This window comes from Thunnus thynnus, chromosome 14, assembly GCF_963924715.1.
Source record: "Thunnus thynnus chromosome 14, fThuThy2.1, whole genome shotgun sequence".
NCBI lineage: Eukaryota > Metazoa > Chordata > Actinopteri > Scombriformes > Scombridae > Thunnus > Thunnus thynnus.
This window is the reverse complement of record NC_089530.1, coordinates 12,437,866-12,458,804: the sequence shown is the minus strand read 5'-3', so window position 1 is coordinate 12,458,804 and position 20,939 is coordinate 12,437,866. Positions and strand designations below refer to the sequence as shown.

At 39.4% G+C, this 20,939-nt stretch overlaps 1 protein-coding gene across 7 annotated transcripts in view; it reads left to right on the top strand.

The window, feature by feature from the left end:
• The window catches only part of LOC137196907 (collagen alpha-1(XIX) chain-like), a 99,841-nt gene that overhangs the window by 63,868 nt on the left and 15,034 nt on the right, over positions 1–20,939 (top strand). For all 7 annotated transcript variants that reach the window (XM_067609886.1, XM_067609881.1, XM_067609879.1 and 4 more), the window contains 28 exons: positions 685–723; positions 869–913; positions 1,541–1,576; positions 2,063–2,107; positions 3,148–3,192; positions 3,673–3,726; positions 4,693–4,764; positions 6,449–6,490; positions 6,976–7,053; positions 7,424–7,459; positions 7,661–7,705; positions 7,951–8,004; positions 8,771–8,812; positions 10,521–10,625; positions 10,809–10,862; positions 11,335–11,388; positions 12,222–12,275; positions 12,446–12,499; positions 13,318–13,362; positions 14,497–14,547; positions 14,732–14,776; positions 15,788–15,814; positions 16,999–17,052; positions 17,809–17,853; positions 18,178–18,222; positions 18,320–18,382; positions 18,822–18,857; positions 20,493–20,537. In XM_067609886.1, coding sequence (XP_067465987.1) covers positions 685–723; positions 869–913; positions 1,541–1,576; positions 2,063–2,107; positions 3,148–3,192; positions 3,673–3,726; positions 4,693–4,764; positions 6,449–6,490; positions 6,976–7,053; positions 7,424–7,459; positions 7,661–7,705; positions 7,951–8,004; positions 8,771–8,812; positions 10,521–10,625; positions 10,809–10,862; positions 11,335–11,388; positions 12,222–12,275; positions 12,446–12,499; positions 13,318–13,362; positions 14,497–14,547; positions 14,732–14,776; positions 15,788–15,814; positions 16,999–17,052; positions 17,809–17,853; positions 18,178–18,222; positions 18,320–18,382; positions 18,822–18,857; positions 20,493–20,537 — 1,410 coding nt within the window. The remainder of the gene's footprint in view (positions 1–684; positions 724–868; positions 914–1,540; positions 1,577–2,062; positions 2,108–3,147; positions 3,193–3,672; positions 3,727–4,692; positions 4,765–6,448; positions 6,491–6,975; positions 7,054–7,423; positions 7,460–7,660; positions 7,706–7,950; positions 8,005–8,770; positions 8,813–10,520; positions 10,626–10,808; positions 10,863–11,334; positions 11,389–12,221; positions 12,276–12,445; positions 12,500–13,317; positions 13,363–14,496; positions 14,548–14,731; positions 14,777–15,787; positions 15,815–16,998; positions 17,053–17,808; positions 17,854–18,177; positions 18,223–18,319; positions 18,383–18,821; positions 18,858–20,492; positions 20,538–20,939) is intronic.

The following is a 20,939-nucleotide window of genomic DNA, read 5'->3' as shown; positions in this document are numbered from 1 at the left end:
AAGGATGTTTCAGGAGGAAGTAGCACTGCAGGAATAATTTGCCTCTTGTTAACTGCTGCTTTAATTTGAGATTCACCGCGGACAGCTGGGAAAGTTTCTCCATGTAGTCACCTGTAGTAGTTTCAGGCATCAGTCCACATTACTGTAGCTTGTTGGTCTTGACCTTTCCCCTTCCATTTCATTTCATTTGTTGTTAAAGGCCCCCTACCCAGTGGCCCTGTCACCCCATTTATTGGTTTTTCTGAAGATTTAAAAACCCTTGGTAACACAATTTACAGTGTAATTTGGTGTGTGAATCATATACTAATAAAATACTTACCATTACCTGCTGGTATTGAAATGGAGGTACAAGGAAAGAAAACAAGACTATGAGGAATTAGAGTGTAAGAACTGGACATTTTAGAGGAAAGGAAAAATAAGTTTTACTATAAGTATTTTATCTGTACTTGATTATTATAGCAATATTACACTGTAAATCACGGGCTGTATAATAAAATGTTAGTGTAGTATTAGTGTTAGTGTATAATAAGTGTTTGTGAGTCAAGATGTAGTTGTTACTTCTATATTTCCTTTAAAAACTATTAACTTCTAAGAGGAGTTTATTTTTACTTTTCATTGATTTTTACTCATCAGATATTTGACTTATTTCTTTTTAGAAAACATTGTCTCTTTCATTAATTCCAGGTGATGACAGCTCATGGATTAAGACAACTCTCTGGAACTGTAAGCACCTGTTTATATCATAAAACCTATTAACCTGTTATCTCACTTGTGTGTGGTTCTTCAAATCATACACAATACACACTTGTAGAATTTCATCAACAGCTGAGTTGCATTTTTAAGTGGTCTGTTTTGTCTTGTGTGTGAGGATGAAATGAGGGAGAAGAGCCAGAAGGGGGAAAAGGGGGATATGGTAAGTATTTTCCTCATTATTTTTTTTTTCTCAGTGAAGACAATTTAACCAAAAGAAACTCAGTATTACTTTTCAAACATTACATCCAACATTTGAAACCACAGCATGGAATATGTTCGCATTCTTAAGTAACTTCAACAAAAGCAATGCTGACATTTGATTTGGAAAAAGCTATTGAACATCACCTGCTGTTCAGATGTAGAGTTCAATGTCGTCTTTGTGCTCTGCAAGGGTGGAGCACAGAATAAATTGGCGTGCAGTTATTGTTTGGATCTTAAAACAACAGATGCAACTACTTGACAAAAGCAGATTACAAATGTCACTGAGGAAGCTATTGACCAAACATCAAAAGACGATCAGCTGAATGAAAAAGAAAAATCAAATTAGGCAGGCACTAAAATTTTTTGTTTTTTTTTAGTTTTTCATATTCTCAGAGCGCAGGAGCAAACTGGGCAAAGAAAATATTCTTGTTCTTCGTAACCTTCACATAATATGAAAGCAAATCCTTGAGAAAGGTAATTTTTTTAACCTAACCACAGTCAGCGAGAGGAATGACTTACTCAACTGTTTTCTTTTTGTATGTCTTGAGAAATGATGGTTGTCTATCTCCTTCCTTCCCTTCTGCAGGGGGAGAAAGGATCTCAAGGACTGCAAGGCCTCAAGGTAACATTTTTAAGACCGAGCACTTACACTAAAACTTGAGCATTGATATCCACTGACAACAAAATAAGGCTCCACAGTCCTTTATGTCCAATGAGTAGCCCTCTGCCTGCTCTATGGAGTATACAGATTGCTAAACAAGGCCATTTTTATTTTAAAATAGATCTTTCTTTGACTTACAGTTATTCCAGGGCCAGAGCGAGACAGTAGAACATACCAGAGATGATTATTTGTTTTGTCGGAGGTGTTTTTGTCAGAGGGCCTAAAATGACTGGTGATACATGAGACTAATTGTCCTCCAATTGCAACTAGAGTAGACCTTCATCCCTTTATACGGGTATATACCGGTCTATAGGCTTTCTCTCTGTAGTATTAGTTCAAGAGTCAGAGTGGCAAAAACAAAAATCTCAAGTCAAAAGTCTGATATTTTTCTCTCCATCCTCCTGCCTCCCCTTCACTTCTTTCTCACCCTTTTCGGTAATGTAACAGGGAAACACTGGCCCGCCAGGTCTAAAGGGAGATCAAGGACTAGAGGTGAGTCTTTTTATTTATCTTATTTCTGCTGTGCCACTTACAGTAGGTCAAACGGAGGACTCTAAAAACCTCCTGCTGAATATAAGCAACAGTGAGACGATACCCAGATACACCTGGGTGAGAGAGTACCACAGCTGTGACTGTGGTGAAAAAAACAATGTTACTCAAGTTTAGGAAAGAAAAAACTTATCTTTACATGTTTCATTAAAAGTTGGATCTCAGTTGTAGTTTTTGGATATACTGATGTTGTTATGTATGAAACTTTCAGGCCAATATTAACAGCTGAACGTGTCATTATTCCCTGTTGGTTTCTTCAGCTGGTTTTGGTGGAAGTTGTGTTTCCATGGTAATAGTTATGAAATATTTGTAAGTGCAATATGGAGATAAATGTAAGGGTAATGTCTTGTTGTACTGCACTCACTGTTAACACACTTGTTGAAATGAATGAAACTGAAAACTCTTATCACTGAGGACACACAAGTATTCTTTTGAAGATAGTCCATGAAAATATCATAAAATGTTTACAATACAGATACTTTTTTATGAAATGGCGTACATAAAGATAGCAGCCAGTATGCTGATGCTTTTGTACTCCTTTTCTCTGTTGTTACTACATGAGCTCAGTTTCCATGGTAATGTGTTGAACGCTCACTTCATCTGTGTACACAAAGACAAAAATGAGTCAAAAAGGGGAACGCGTATAAACAGCTTATCTAGAATAACAGCATAACAAGGGTATACACACTTTTATCTGAAATAACATGTGCATGCAAACCTACTGCTACTTGAAACTGGTCTGCTCAGTCAAGATGATACATGCATACAGTATATGTATACAGTAAATGTCATGAAACCAACCATAATTTATTAAAATGGCAGCAGGGGCAGCACTTAAAAAACACTGCCATTTGAAAGGATCTTGAAAGTCGGTGTCTACAGTGTAGCTGGCTGGGCTATAACGTTTAAAGCCCTGACAATTCTGTCACCAAACAAAGGGAGAAAATAGCCTAAAGTGTTGTTTTTCCTTTGTGTTTTGCCAGGGGAAGCAAGGCCTGCCTGGACCCACTGGACTCTCAGGCGAGCCAGTAAGTATACTGGCACTAGACACTAGCACTTCATGTCAAGCCTTCCTTTCTCTCGTTGCCTTATCTGTCACCTTGCCATATCCTCTACTCTCTAACTCAGCCTGCCAGAATGAAAGAGAGAGATAAACAGATAAACCTCAACAGGCAGCGACAGATAGGAAGCAGGGAGAAAAGTCCAGAATTTTTACACAGACGATCAGTAATCAAATTTAAGAATTAATTAGTGGAAAGAGGCAAATCTAAGCGCTTTATGCCAGGAACGGAGGCAGAGGCCCAATCTGTTCTCCACACCTGCTTCCGTAATGAGCATCTGTCTTTATTCAAAAGCAGGGAGGGAAAAGAGGCATTTCATAAATCCTGGCTAAGGGAAATTATGTTGGAACACGGCAGCCCGCTGAAGCAGTGAGGAGGAGGAGATAAATGTGTGTAAGGAGATGAAGGCCTGATGATAGATGTGTCTCTTTTCTCCACTATTTACAGGGCTCGCCAGGGAAGCCAGGAGTGCCTGGGAGAGATGGCCTGAAAGGAGAGAAGGTAGGCAAACTTCAAATCAAGTTCTCACCTCAAAGAAAAATATGAGGCTATGATGTTTTATCACAGGTTGAACATGCTAGACAACTTGTGAAGGCACCTTTCAGATTGCTCACCCTGCACGCCATCCTCAATCACGCTGTAACTTTGTGCTCTTGTTTTTGATGCTACTCTGTTATTTGTACACAAATTTCTTCTTGCAGTAGGACTTGCTCCAAATGCTGCGTTGAAAGCAGCAAGAAGAGGAAAAATGTGCAGTTGACATGCATGTTTGATGGGGTTTGTCACTTGTCAAAATAAATGAAGCTTTACTCACGACTCCCCACCCACTGGAGTCACTCTGTTATACTCCAGGGCAAAGAAATAAACCTAAAGTGCTTAAACCTCCCACATACATTCACATTCATAATCCTCCTTTGTCATCTTTGCTATACCACTGTCAACTGTGATCCAAGAGGCAGCTGTGGTTATACATTCATGTGGTAGCCCACGAGTAAGACAAATCATTCATTTGAAGTATAAAGCTGAAAGAAGAGCAAACATGCACTAATTTATGTAGTGAAAGCGCATGAGGAAAGTTAAGAGTAAATATTTTCTGGGTAAATGAAAACAAAGTAAAACTTCTTCTTGTGGTAGAACATTATAAACATTTGAGTCAACTAATTTATTTGAGGCAGGAAACATAAAACCAACAACCTTGTTTATGCCACATGGACAACAATTTCCATTACAAGCTAATGTTGGAGTTTTATGGGTTTGTAAGGGTCCAAGCAGTGACAAAAACTGTCCCCTGTAACAAACAATATTAATGTTTATACCTATTGATGTGCAAAATGATCCTGGTAAATGGCGTCTGGTCTTGCTTCAACCCCCAGACTCTTCCAGCACATCCTTTTAATTGTTTCAGTGACAGACAGTCTGACGTTTTGTTCATGTAGACACATCTGAATACTTTCTGTCTTTCTGTAGGGGGACTCAGGTGGAGTGATGGGGCCACAGGGACCCAAGGGTGAGCCTGGAGAGCCTGGCGGTGGATATTTGGTGGGTACCATCTTGAGAGTTTAGACATGTTCATCTGACCTTGTTGGCTTCAGCCCTTGAGTCACAGGACACAAAAGTAAAAGCTGCTAGTGTAGAACAGGAAAAAACAGAAAATTCAACAGAAGTTCACAAAGGGTAGATCATCTACAAACAGTTGGATCAGCAACAGACAAGTTAAAGGGAACTAGCTCCTCTGGCTGCATAGCTGCCATGACATTATGGAGATGCAATGCCATTAAGTAATCCAACACTGGATAACCTCAGCCTGGGTAATCACCTATCCTCCCACTTTGGAGCTTATAGCTGTTGAAGCACTCTCCTTTATGAACATGGCTTTGCATATAGAAAGTTCATTATAGCTTTACCAAAAAGGCCTCAGTCCTGGTTGACGGCGTGCACTCCTCAATCACCAGCAAGTGCTCTATGGCTTTAAACAATCATGTTTGTTTGTGTGTTGAAACGCTAAACTGAACATTAAGCCCGACAGCAGACTTACTCATCAAGCAAAGGCTACTGTGTTCAGTAGAGCAGAGTAATAAGAGAAAGATTGCATTCAGGGAGAGGTATTTAAACTTCTTTAATGTACTCCAGCACTGTGGAAACTGGAGCAGGATTGGACAAGAGGGATTTGTGTGTGTGATTGTGTTTGTGTGTGTGTGTGTGTGTGTGTGTGTGTGTGTGTGTGTGCACGCGTGTGTAAGTGTTGAAGGGGGATGTTTACAGCAGGCCAATGGCCTCTCATGCTTTTACGTTGTCCAAAATTGACACAAAGAGAGATGTCCATCGTTTAGAGTGGAAGTCCTTATGCATAAATCCTGAGTCTTTTCATTAACGTCATTTCTGTTTAGAGGTATTGAAGGAAAATGAATTTTTAACATTTTATGGTCTTTATTATGTAAGAAAAAAAGCAATAAACAGAGCCCAATGCAGATTGTCTGAGCATCTTTAATGAGTCAGCCTCTTCAATGATTTTGCCTTTAAATGAATAATGAGCAATTTACTCTTTGTTTCTTTTTACTGTTATTATTTGCATGGATTAGCAATCTCCTTATACCGTGAAGTACTAATAAAGGTTTTGTTCAGTAGAGTGCCAGCGCATAATGTCTAATGGACCTTTTTTTTATTCTTCCAAAAGAAAAAGCCTTTATAGGATCATATTATCCATCTCAAAAACTTCTGAATTTCTTAAACTTCACTCTGTTTTATGTTTGGATGAATTGAAACATTTCTCCCTAAATCTGCAGAATTGCTGTTTTAGTTCAAATCCAACTTCTGCACAGCTAATTTACATTGTGCAATGTACTGTAGGACTTGTAACACTAATACATGCTGACCACAGAAATCAATGTCTCATCCGAACTGTACAGTAAATAATGCTTACTGTGGCCTCAATTCCAATCAAGGTTTTTCTCTGTGGTATGGCATTATCAGTCCGCCCCTGAACATAGAAACTATTAGAAATGTTGTAAACAGTATTGAACATGAGCTCATAATGCAATGCTGTGTTCGGACTGTTTGCACTGTGGAGTCTACTGTAGCTCATATAGATTCAATATTCCTGTTTAAATTCCAGCACTAGAGCAGAGAACAGGTTTTTTCAGGCTGCACCTCGGGTCTCAAAGTGAATTGGTGATGAAGGTGCAGTGTATCCATATTCTGATTTCTTCTTCCTGTTGTTTTTTAGGGTGATGGGTTGCCTCTATCTAGAGGGTCTCGTGGGCCCAAGGTAGGAAGCACTGTGGTAGTGGAGCATCCAACACATCCATTTATATAGTACCCAATATCTTAACATCTGCAGACAAATCAGTGATATTTGTAGTAACTATGCTTGTTTTCCCTTGCGCACTGAAGTTGAGATCTCAAGGTTTTACTGGTAATATCACACCAAGCTCAGAAAATAATGCACTGAGGATGCCCCATTTATCAATGGTGTTGTCACGGAAAAAAATAGTGGTACACTTTAATATCCTGTGTTCCTCAACACATGCATGAGTTCAAATGAAACTGATAATGAACATGTGCATGCCACTGGCCTTGAATATAGTTGTGTTTCTTATCCTTGAAGCTACAGCACTAAAGGCAAAACATAAAGGGAAAATGAGTTCCAGCAGAGTCTAAATACTTAATGATCATGCGGTGCAGCAGGTTTCCATGAGCCTTGGATTCACTATCTCTGAAACTCTTCTGACTGATCCCTTGTGCTTATGCCAGGGTGAAAGAGGTGTCCCAGGACTACCGGGAGATCATGGTGAAAAAGGTGAACCTGGGGAGAGTGTCACAGGAGCACCTGTGAGTATGATGTTGTATTGATTGGTCTCTGTCTCCCACATTCATTATTTAAACTGATACCTTCAAAATTCCTGTCTTTGTGCGCGGAATGAAAGAGCTATTCTTTGAATATGAGGATCAGTGTTCATTAAACTGTCTCAGATGAAAACGACAGTCATTACTGTGAGGTGCTGCTGTATTGCCCTCTGCCTTTATCATATATGCTCTGCACTGCTAGTTTGAACCTTACAGATTTGATTGTGAGTGAGTCTGCTTTCATTTTTGAAATACAGGATTGTAGGAGACAGAGAATCGATAATCACAATTCTTTTATTGGATCTTGGGTGCTAGAGGGCAAATGGTGTTAACAAGATGTGTGATGTGTTCTTAGGGCCCCATGGGACCCCCAGGAAAGCCGGGAATTGAGGTCTGTGGAAAATTCTCTGAATTCACAGCACACAAACAACATGTTCAAGTTTATTTTCACAGATTTTCAGCTCAATGGTGCTGTGGCCAGAAGTATTGCAATTATTTTACATTACAAATAACAATCTGTAGTGTTTGTCACTTGTTAGTCAGTTATGTTAAGCAAGATTGTTAAAATCATCAGTGTCTGGGGTTTTTTCAGGGACCCCCAGGTTTATCTGGCCCCCCTGGAGCTCCAGGAAGAGAGGTAAGTGAGATCAGTCTGTCCTTCCACTCTTATTCACTCCCTCACACATCTGCTGATAAAAGACAGCTGGAAGCATAAAAGAATGTCAGCTACCTACTGCGGATGAACAAGTACGATGTATCACAGCTCCTGGACACAAATCCCCACCAACTGAGATGGGTGTGAAAGCAGAGTTATAGCATGGCATGTCTGCTTGATATCATAGCCGGGAGGATTGTTAACTCCTTTCTTTGTCTCAATTAAAGGGTTCCCCTGGCAGACCAGGCCCCCCAGGCCCTACTGGACCCCCAGGTGAACCAGTAAGTAAGAAAATCTCATTTCTGCTTTCTGCAGTTCAGCATCACTTATCTGCAATAAGAACTCCTGAGCTCACCTTGAAATAAAAGTCACTATTCAGAGTGTAGCTTGAGTTTTGGGATAATTAGCAGCTACTCCTACTGTTTACTAACCTACCTTACTTTGAGGAAAATGTTGCAGTTTATGACAAATTGGCGGCACCCTGTTGTTTGTTTGCACGTTTTCATGTCTTTTCATGTGTTTCAAGCAAGCAGCATTTAATATAGTACTGATAGCTGCAGTGTGAGTTCCATACGAGTGCTGCTGCTGCTGCTGCTGCTTTTGCATAAAGCCTTGTAAATTCAGCATTTTAACCTATTTATATTCATGTGTTGTAAAGACCCATGAAACCCATTTAGAGTCCATTTTATGTTCTTAAAAAATACATGGGCTGCAATTCAGAGTGTTTTTCTCCACTCCGGAGAACAACAATATTTTGAAGATGTGAGGATTCTGTCTTCCAGCAACAAAGTTATTAAACTGTTTCCTCAAGCGTTGCAGATAAAAGCTGAAAATGAAACACTGAAACTGAAATTTGTTAAAAATGTTTGGAGTAAAATCATATTCTTTAAAGACATATAAGATGGGCTTATAAATTGATGTTTTGAGCAATTTACACCAGATCAGCTGGTGTAACACCAAACAAACAACAGCGGAATATGACTAAACTCTGAAATTAAGACTGTCACTATGTTTCATAGATTTTTCTTTCTTTTTTTCTTTTGACAGACTGCCCTGCCAATTGTTGGAGACATGGGTGCTTTACTTAAGGTATTTTATCTTCATAGTTAATGATAATTACTGTTTTTCAGAAACAATAACATGCAAGGGCTTGGCTCAGTTATTATTTAAGAATGATCAATGTTTATTCATTTGAAACATACTATTCTACTAATATATGGATAATATCAGTATAGAGAGCTAATAAAAGCCCTCGAGTGCCTCCATCAGGATGACTGGAAGAAGTATCTGTAGAAAAGACATTCAAATAATCTCACAATAATTCCAGGCTCCCTCCTTCACCACATGTGCACAGTCCATCCATATGACAACAAATGTAATAAAGACTGTCAGTGGAATGGAATATCACAACAGTGTACTGTAAATATTCAGTGCAAGACAGTTTCATACAGGGATTATCAGAAAATATACATTAAACCCTCAGCAGATATGCAAAAATACTGTTTTAAAGTACTTATTACTGTGTGGCAGTTTTCCTCCCAGCATATCAAGAGTCATGCAAAGTCCAAATAATAAAAAGCCTTTTGAGAATAGCTTTCACTTCTCCTGCTGCTTTAATGGTTCAATTTAAATTCCTCAGGTAGATTCTCTTGTCACTTATTCCTTCATCCCCAATTATCAACCGTTTAAGTGTTTGGTAAGAATGCTAAAACACTCTAAGATAAGCCTTGACGCTTGTACCTTTATTCTCTTTCTTTGAAACTGTATTCAAACATGTTCATCACACGTAAAGGTTATTGCCCCCAATCTTGTCATCACTTGGTGCAAATGCCACACAAGGTCCCTTACCATTTCTGACCAAATGCAGAATCTACACTGTGGCTTAAGATAATGTGAAACTTCTTCTTTTGTGGCTGTTATATTTCTTGCAAATTACTGATTTGTTTTTTTTTTTTTCTTTTTATTGAAGGAGATTAGTCACTTTACACCATGTTGTTACCTGCAGGACAGCACTTAGCTAAATTAAAGCTCTTTCATTTTTAATACTTAATGCACGTCAAGTGTGACAGTAAATATAATGCCTTTACATGACTAATTATTGACAGATAAAGCGAGATGCCAGTAGTCTTACAATATCCTGTTGCCCTTTCCTTCAGTGTCAGCTAGTTTTTATTCCATTAAGTGCCCTGTTAGATTAGCCTACTGTTTACAGCTGTCATCAGAGTTGCTTAGTGGCGCTAACTTCAACACTTTAATGACACCTACAAAAAAGGACTAAATACATTCAACACTGGCATTTTATTCTGGCTTCTTATTCATAAACCCAATAATAATGTTTTTGCTTTGTTTCAGTTTATTAGTAATATTTCTTTGGGCTCTTACTTAGATGATACTTAGATGACAAGTATGTATAGATCTGTTTCCGTTCTGTATTTCAGACTCAGTCCTAATTTAATGCTGCTTTTTCGTGGTGCAGTACACCAGTTTCTTCTCTCTGGAATGTGCAGTGCCTATATCTACACTGGTTCAGGGACAATGATACTTAATATTCTCACCTAAATGTCACAGTCAATGAGTTTGACAAAGTTCACCACTCACCTAGATGAGAGATGCTCTTGGTGGGTTCACATTATATCTGCTCTGCAGACATTTAGGGAACACTTTGTGTCAGTTGGGGTCTTGTCCTCCACCCAGGGGATGTGACATAATAAAGGGTGAAAATGCAGTGCTTCAGCTCAATTTGATGAAATCTTAACTGTGCCACCACTTTTGCTTCCTGTCTCGCCTTCGCTGGCAGAATGCCTGCAGTGTGTGCCAGATGAGAGTCCCAGGGCTGCCAGGGCAGAAGGGAGAGAAGGGGTCCCCCGGAGAGCAGGGAGTAGAAGGCATGGTGGGAGAAAAGGTACAAGTTGATCAACTCATCAGCCTGGCAGGGCAATTAAGAGAAGACATTGTAAACATATTTATCTGACCATGTTACTTTGCATTACAAATACACAACACTGTATATCCAATTGGGGTTGCATATTAGATACTTTGTGTGCATCTGTGTGCATATTCAAGTATATAATTCTGTCCTAAACAGGGGGATCCAGGTGTAAGAGGCCCTATGGGTAATCCTGGGAAAGAAGGCCCAAAGGTAGGCAAGGAAATATCAAGCATAAATACAGTAAACCATAAAACACATTTTTATGTAAGTGTTTTCATGGATATTAATGAATTATTCAGTTACTCACCTTGAAAAAATAATGCAAAAGTAATAGTGTCATTTTAAGTTTATGTTTATTGAAATGTATCTTTAATCTGCTATATAGAGATTTACACTGACAAACGCTTTTCATAAATTGCTTTTTGGATTATCTCTGGAAGCCTAACCAGCTGTTCTACAACTCACAATATTCTGTACACTCTTACCTGCTTGCTGTAGAAGTTGTTGCTATGGATACAGTGTTGTACCACGGTGAAACAGACTAGGCAATTTCAAGTCATGTGCAGTAAGAGGAGAGCAGACATTTTGAAGTTTATACCCATCAGCCTTTAGTTTTAGGCCTTTTCATGTCTGGTGAAAAACATTCACTTTTCCCTCCCTTCTTGGTTCTGCCTTCCTGCAGGGAGTAAAAGGAGAGAGAGGGTTCCCAGGCCCTATAGGAGATAAAGGCGATGAGGTGAGTGAAAAAAGTTTAATCTAAACATATTAAGCCCGTAGTTATGTAGCCATCCCGAAGTCACTGTGACATTGAGAGGTAGGTTTTCAAAAGAATGTAAATATATTGTAATGTCTTCCTCATCTTAAATCCTGTCTGCACTGAGAGTGTGTTTTAAAAGTAAGCTATCAAAAGCTATCTACAATGCTGTGTGTGCACCATGCCCTATCTTTTGCACTCTGAGGAGCTACTTTATAAAGAACGTAGCCTGCCCTGGATGTGTGTGTGTCTATGTGTGCTAATTAGAAAACCCTTTAGAGGAGCTGAGAAGCATTTCATAGGTCAACTTTCAGCATTGAACTGCAATAGGGGGAGATTTTCACTAATAGGCACACTTGTTACTAGATTTTATAGGCTCAATAAAAACATGTTTTATAGTCCTGCTACAGGTTTTTTTTTCAATGCTTAAAGAAATCATTGGGAGAAATAAACATGCTGCATCTAACAGTGTCAACACATATGTCACAGTAAATACAGGAATGTTTTTTCTGTTCCATTCAAAGGCACCACAAAAACAAGAAAATATGAACATATCCCAGTAGTCAGAGCAGTGAATAGAACAGCATCCATTTGGTTGCAAACTCTATACACTAGAGTTAGTTAGTTGCTTGTGGTTCATTACATTTGTTACATTTTAAAGAAAAGCAGACTGTATTTATCTCCCATCTATCCTTGCGTGTCAAGTCAAGGCAGTATGCTGTAGGTCCAGTGTTGCTGTTAAATGTGAATGTGACTATTTTGATGTTAGTGACAAATTATTTGAAAAATGTTGATATCCTCTGTTTCTCCTCCAGGGGCCTCATGGAGTACCAGGACTTCCAGGTGTGGCCGGTCGCACAGGGGCCCCGGTAAGAAGAATGTGTTTAATGTGGTCTTATACAGAATCAGTATCAATATTTTTATAACACAGAGTACCCCTTTTATTACTGCAGGTCTCTTTTATCATGATATGTGAAAAGTTTGGGGTTTTTTTGAGTCAATGCTCAGATTAGAGTTCACTGTTCCGTTCTGTTTGCAGGGGCTTATGGGTAGACCCGGTCCAATGGGCCAACAAGGATCTAAAGGAGAAAAAGTAAGGTTTTTTGTCTTTATAATGTAGGCACTGTGCATGTCTTCCTGGGTTTTATATACAGGGTACTGTGGATAAATGGCTTAAACTTTATAATTGCTGGTTAGATAGGTGTAGACAAATGCCATGACTCATACCTGAAATTAATAGATAATTGTGACCAGGAGTATGTACAATGTATACCATTTCAAGTTTTTCCCCTAATGTAGTTTCTTTATATATTTTTTGAAGATTGATTGGTAAAATGACAAACAAAATGACTCCATAGTTGACTAAACTTTGTGTCTTATATGTTTTTTCTACAAAATTCCCAATCAATTACCTCCTTAAAAGTCCTTAAAAAATACATCTACTCCTTTTCCCCTCATTGAAAAATGCAGAATCTATTAATATAACACTTAAGTAAGTTGCATACTGGACCAAGATTGCCTCCAAACTAGTTGTGATGTCACAGATCATGCTTGTATGTGCACACCTTAAACTCAAATTTAACGTGAGCACAGAGAAACTTTCCACTTTCAGCAGATGGATGTGAAAGCAGTCTTCCAGTGTCAAACTCTGCACATACATCATTCTGCACAGTGAAGCACAAACATCCAACTGAAGGAAGGAAACAATATTTTTGACTGGAGGGGAATCTAAAAATCCCACCATTTACTGTATTTTTGAAAAGACAACACTTAATATTAACAGGAATGGGTTTCTTGAGGTTGGCATATGAAGTTCCATATCATCGGATTACATTAGCCTTGGACTGTGCTTGGTAAATATTTCAGTTTCCAAAGACATGTTTAAGCATTCCTCTGGTTTGTGTTTGGCAGGGGAATGAAGGCCCTGCAGGCAGACCAGGACTTCCAGGGCCTCCGGTAAGTTCCTCCTGCCTCAACAAGTGCCAGCTGGTGATAACGAATCTCAAAACCTTCCCTAGCATCACAAGTTGGTAGTATATAATATATGTACACTCAAATATACTTTCTAATGTTGTTCATTTTATTGTTATTTTATGGCATAAACTGACTTTTACACTTTATTGAATTATTTTCTTAAGGTTATAGACTGGTAATCATCTATTCAGCACACTTAGTACATTAAAACATTCAAACATGATGTTGTTTGCTTTAAGCAACACTATTTAAAACTATTCTATTCCCATGATGAAGTAAAGGTTAGAGCTAAAACCTTGCCTTGGCATCTCTTCCTACTGAAATGACCATCAGTGTGCTTTTATTTTACTCAGTCTAACGGTATTTAGTGTAACACGAGAAACATAACTGACAAACAAGTACAAATATGATGAAATTGTGGCGACCTGCTCACTGGCATTGAATCATGTTCCCTCCCTTTAAAAGGCCAGTGAGTAAGCACTTCCAAAGGCAAATCTATAATTCATCAGCCGTCCCCTTGAACCTGCCATGCCACCCCCCCCCTTCCCACCCACACATACACACGCACCCTGGTCTCATAAACTGCAGTCTGGGAGGACAGGGGATGGCTCAGTGGCCTGAAAAGGGCACAGGCATCCGCTTGCTTCTAAATGAGAACCTTGACTCCTTCTACATTTACAATAGCTGCCCTCTACCAATCTATTAAGGGAAAAAAAACATTCTTTTATGTACTAATACTACCCAAGAAGTCTAGCTTACCTAGTTCTCATATCCAGATCTCTTTTAATCAGTATGCTCTTTTGTATTTCTCAGATACTCTCGTTTTTTTTGTTTTTTTTTAATTACCAGTGGTTCAAGGATTATTAAGTCTACTGTTCTGTTTTTTTCCTGTTCTTTTCACTCTTCACTCTCTCGCGCTCTCTTCCCCTCTCTTTGTGTAATCACCAAATGAGCTATTGATCTCTCTCATGTAGCTTTTAACGGCTTAACAGTGTATAACTGCTCCAGACCTACAGTATAGTTTTTTTTGTAAAGAGTCTTGGTGCCTAAAACTCACAGAGCAGTGAGGAAAGTCTCTAAGAGGAGATGTCTGATTTACTGTTGATTGTATTTTAGGGTGTACCCTATGTGGAGGGCAATGGGATGAGCAGTCTGTACAAGCTCCAGGTAAAGACTTTTTAAGTGACTATTACTCTGTGATAATGTCATTGTGTTACAGTGATTCATTGAGTGCATGGTGCAGTGCCTTCAATCATATTGGCAGAAAAGAATCTGTGCTTGTGGTTAAAATGTGTTTGACCCATATTGTAAAATATAAAGTCATAAAGTTAAAAAAAAAATGTCTTTTCAGAGTGGTGGAGCTATTTTAGGACCCCCGGGAGCTCCTGGTGCTCCGGTAAGCATAATCATTGTTATGCCTGAAGCAAATCCTTTACAGTGTACGTTGGAGAAGCACTAGCATACAGGCATGTTGATACTGTATGAGCCACAAAACCTGAGAGAGCAGAATAACAAACAACCTGACCAACCCTCCAGTGTTATCGCGGCTTCTGAGGCCTTTATATCACAGTCAGTCATGTTCATTGAGAGCTGCTGCTTGGTGAAGGCTAAGAGGCTTCCTGACTCTCAGACAGGTGTCTCTGACCCGCCCCAGGACACACAACATCATTGTTATGCAAAAATGGACTTCGAAGTTCAGCCACTGTGCACAGTGCCAAGCAGAAGTGACCTGATTTGCTTATCAGCTCCCCCTGCTCCTCCTTATCAGACAGTTTGTAATCTTGTCCAGTCCTGAGAGACATTCACTCACAGGCCCTGGAGGGATCCATCCACCACAACAAACACTTAAGGTGGTGACAAAAAATAAACAATCCAATATCCCCGGTGCACAATGCACATGAACCACAGCTACATCTTGAGGACGCCTCTGCCTGTACTGAATCCATCACAGCACAACAGCTCCACTGGAGCAATCAATAAGAGAGCATCTTCATCAGTGTTATCAGGGACAAGGCATCCAATTTATCAATAAGTCACAGATTGTTTCTTTTTATATAAATAATTCCTAGTTGTTTTTTAATGTGGAAAGACACAGAAATGCTTCACCAAAAATTTAAACATGCATGACAGTGTTTTATAAAGCCTGTGTGATAATAAACAGGCTGGATTATATTATCTTGATCATTTTTAATGGTGTTTAAAAAGGTCAGAGTTACATGTAACACAGTACAAGCATGATTTACAGACATAAATTTGCGAGAAAAGAGAAGCAATAATGAACACCATAAAATTTTAATGACAATAATAGACAGTAGCCGCATGTCATTTCAGACCATATTTATGATTTTTATGGTAGCAGTTGTCCCATTCATTGGAGTAATCTGTCCTTTTTTTTTTTCGTTTTAAGGGTCCCAAAGGAGATGAAGGACTTGCAGTGAGTTGAAGCTTTTCATTCTGGAATATATTTTATATGAAATATTTGTCTAGTTTTTGTACTGGCCAAAAAATGGAGAAGTCAGAGTTGCCAGTTCCTTTCTATCATTGTCTCTGTGATCCTCTACAACAAAAGTCAATACACCCTCAAGCTTTAGCACTTAACCACTCCAGAACTCCAACACACAGTGAAAAAAATGATCATGTCTCCTGCAAATATGAAACTGCTGTACCATATTGTCTTGCCAGTGGGAACCTATGAACCCTCTCCGCACTTCTAATGCCCCCTCCCCCCCAACCCCACCCCATACTGATGTCTGAAAACAATCCACACAGACATGGAAACAATTCGATGCTTCTGCCATCAACTTGAATTCTTTATTCTCATGGGGCCAATTGCATTTTTTATCGTTTTGTTGCACAGTGATTTTTCACCAGGATGTTAATTTGACATTTTAATAAATTGTGTGAGCGGCTCCAGTGCTGTGGTGGAATTGCCCCAATCCGTCTCACAGCTGATCCTCTGGCTGGCCCACTCTCCCCTTAGCCACACTCGCTTATTCATGACAATCTACATGTGTGACAATTACCTGCACAATCTGTCTATGTCAGCACTGGTTGCCCCTCTATTCTGTGTAATGGCATTTCACTATGGCAGCTTGAGCAAGATGAGGTAGATAGAGGCCATCACTTGTTCGTGCACTGGGAATGGGTCTCTATTTTTAGTGCAGAAAGCAAGTCTGATTGTGATTGTCAAATGGGTCTCCTTTTCTGTCCCATCTATAGCCTACAAGGCATGACAGCACATGTCATAGATCGTATAATATAATACACTGAGGCTGAAATATTGTCCTCTAAGGATTATCTTCATATTGACAGATGAAGGGTTGTATTAATACCTGAGTGAGAATCTCTAGAGGAGAGATGGAATTGTGTGAAATCTTGGCTCTTGTAGGATTTAATTTATCGTCCTTCAGGAAGCTTAGATCTATATTTGCTTGTTTATGCTTAATGTTTACTGACAGCATTATAACACCTCTACCTTCCAATAGCTCATCACCAAACTCACTCTCTTACTGATGGCTGTGAGACAAAAATAATAATGGGGGAACAAACAGCAGCAAGTCTACATCAGTGGTGACTTTTTTGTCTTGACACAGCAGGTGGTGTGTTTTTCTCTCATAGGGGGAACCAGGGGCCATGGGATTACCAGGGCTTGAAGGGCTGCCTGGTGCCAAGGTAAGCAACAGTGTTGGCTCAGAGAAGCGTCTTCTGTACCATGATATAACCTGATTAACTGAGTGAAGGAAAGAGCTTTCTCTATTCACCCTCTTTCAAGAGTTTCTTTCTGAAATAAGATATCCAGCTTTTGAAAAAATGCCAGTGTGAAAGTGCAACACATTCTCGACTTATGGGAAAATAATTACGTTTAAGAGAATTCAATCACTTGTCGTTTTTGAAATACTGACTGAAGGGATTTCAGGTTGCAGTAATACCAAAGCCCATTTACCTCCATGGAATAAAAATATCCCTGCATTTAACTTTTCACAACTTCCAACATCTAAGTCAGTATGGAAAAGTTGGCACTGGTTGATTACATGTTTTTGTGCATGTTTGTGTGAGTGTGTGTTGAGGATTTGGAACATTTCAGTTTCTGTTTCAGTTCGACATCCCAAGTAATTTATCCTGTAGGGGAATACTTTCACAGGTGTGACATATGCGAAGTGATTGCTGTTGAAATATAAAGAAGGCTTATGTTCATAAAGAGGTTGTTTATCATAAATGCATGTTTATGATTGTAAATAGAAATGAAAAGTGTTTTTGCTCTGCATTTTGTTCCAACAGTGAAGGACCCCAAGAGCATTCATTATACCTGGGTTTACACAGTTGCTGATATCAGTATCTATGTGTCTGTTTGACATGACAGTGATTTATGTGTGTTCTTTATGTAATGTGTGTATCATCTGTCTGACATGTCTGCAATGTTTCCTTCAGGGTGATATTGGTTTGCCTGGTCCACCTGGGATACCAGGTCCTCCAGTAAGTGAGATGTTTTTTCTTTTCAACTAATTTACGCCGACTCATACTCCTCCATAATCAATCATCTGCTGCTGGCAACAAGTCAATGATGTTTCGTGAAGTGCACAGAATAGCAGCTATCAAAACATAAGTCCCACATCACTATATGCTACTTCGATTAAGAACTGAGATATAAACCTGTGCTGTGTTCTGTGGATTTTCTCTGAAGCTATAGTAGGCTGGTTGGTATATTATAAATGGGAGGCTGCAGAGGTGCTGTAGATATGACACCATTGAGGGCCTGTCAAACACAGGCTGCTCTCTTCATATGTTTGTGATTGACAGGGGAAGCCCGGCGCTCGTGGAGAGCCAGGGATCCCAGGAGAGCCGGTGAGCCGCAGCCTCTAACTTTCTTTAAGCTGTCAATCCATGCGTCATTCCTTTGTCACTGCCGACTGACACATTGGCTGTCTCTGTTCTCTGACAGGGTGAGAGGGGGCCGCTCGGAGAGACAGGATTCCCGGGGCCCGAGGGACCCCAAGGTGTTCCTGTAAGGATGCTACATGAATTCAGTTGCTCTTTCCTTTATAATCACTACTAGATGTTGCCAAAGCACGTTCCAATGATGTCCAGGCTGGAAATAGGGCTTAGACTAACACACTGCTCCTTTGCTCCTTACCTGTTGTTGTTTTAGCATTATGTGGCAAAAAAGGACATCAGTCAAGGACAATATGGATAAAATATGTATGTTTGCTATGACATGTCCTGTAGACGAGTACATTCCTTTATGTAATTACCATCAGAGATGGTCTCTGTAATTTCCCTGTAAGCGCACAATGGAACAGTGTTCGCGCAGCAATCAGGATCATTATCCCTTGGATGAGATATCTCATTAACTGTGGAGATTACTAGCAGTGCAACAGTGCTGATCCAATCGAAGGTGGGAGCTGATACAAAATGTCTTTGTTTGTGTTGCACTTCTTGAGCAGGGGAGACCTGGAAAAGATGGAACTCCTGGATACACGGTGAGTTGTGCGTACACGTCGCAAATCCCCTTATAGAAAGTGCTTTACATCAGCCAAGCTACAGAAAGATGGCACAGCAGATTTTTATCCCCCCCCTCAAGCTACAGCATCCTGAGTGCATTAAACCTATTTGCATATTTGAGATTTTAACGATAAAAACTAAATGGAATCCTGAAGATTTAAGGCTTTGTTGACTTTTAGTCTTTTTACCCTAATTATACAGTTAATGCTTTCAGGCAATGATAAAATGTTTGTAATAGAGGGCAGTAGACACTTCGATTAAATATGCATTTTCCTGCCTGATGAACCTGGCTGAAATTGAAACAAATACTGCAGCAAAGTCTGCTTTTAGGTGACTCATCAAATATATTATACACTATTTACTGTGTAATCACACAGAATAAGCTCACAGCCTGCAGAACAAATACGCCATGAAGCCATTTCCAACACATTATACAATACACAATACCCAAACTGGGTTGACTATGTTACTATATTACTGTTGTGTCTCTGATTTCCAAGATATTGTCACCTAACACCTTCATGACAATCCCAACAGTTTATTGTTTTCTTATTATTTTTAGTTAGTATTCTTCCAGTGAAATCTCAGCATTGTACAGAGCCATTCTACAGTCTTATCTTCATGTCTTTCTGCCTAGCTGTCTGACATTTTGGTGTGGCAACAGTGCCATCTAGCAGGTTGTTTTTACTCCTCTACCCACACTCCTTGCACATTGCTTTGTGGTTTAATGTAATGCTCAGGGAAGCAGATTTCAGTGGGCAAGATGATAGATTTAAGCCTCCCATCAGGCATTGGGGAATACAGAGTACTGCAGATTAAAGCAGGCAGGGGAGAACAGCCTCACAAAGAGATGCCCGCTTTAAAACCACATCATGCCAGATTGTCTTTTGCATGGCTCCTGTAATCCAGCAGGAAATTGATACAAAGATGCTCCCAGAGGTATTGCTGTGAGCGCAGTAAAGGAAAGCAATGAGGAGTGACAGGGAGGGATTGGAAGACACAAGATGTTGTGACATGAAGCCAGAGACAGGTATTTTCTCTCCCAGCTCCTCCATACAGTAGAGACAGCTGGTGGGAAAGCAGGCGTTTTTTCAAAAGAAATAGGAGTGATGCAGAGGAGCCATGACATTGCAGAAGGTGAAACACTATACTGGGAGATATTATACAAGCAATACACCTGAGTTGAGTAAGAAGCAATCATTGCACAGTCATCTGAAAAGTATACATTTCTCAAAGTCAAGTAATTCAGGGAAAAGCATGACAAAAAATTCGTAGTTTTTGGGGGGGGTTTTGTCAGGCAACTGAACAGAAGCTTCTGCAAATATCAGTGTAAATATAAGCAATATGGCAATTTGGTGGATTTAAATCACATATTTTTGCTGCATATGTACAGATTTGAATAATGGAGTATTGTTTGTGCTCCTGCATGTAAGTGAAGAAAAATACTTGGATTGGAAAGAGGTGGAAAAGCTTTAAGTCAAGCTTTAGTGTTAGCATAATTTCTACCTCCAGTCATTCAGATATTACTGTTTCACCTTTTCAATGAGAGCAAAGCATTCAATTATGTTTTGTTTGATTGTTTTGTTTGGTTTTTTTTTGCTTTTTTTTCTAAGGGAGCTACAGGTAGACCAGGGGACAGAGGATCCAAAGGTGAACGTGTAAGTAGCATCATTCCTGTTTTCCTAAAAAGAAGCTGTTTTATGACTCAGAATATAATACACAAAAAAGGTTCTGATGAATAGTAATGCAAGTCTTCACTTCCGCACAAATATGACTAATCCCCACAAGCACATAAGCACTAGATAAAGGCATTTAACGCTCAATACAGTTTCCTTTTGTATTTGAAAGGCAAAATTAAAGAGCTCTGTCACACTTCCACAGTAATCTATTGCAAATGCTGGTAATAGAGGATGCAAAATGAGGCTTTTAGCTTTATAGTTGGCAACACAAACTCAGGACAGGTGACAGACTGGACACATTAAGAGAAACATTTCAATGTGCACAGCATGTTAAGTGATACAATATTGAGTATGAGTCAAGCCTGAAAATAGTAGTGACTG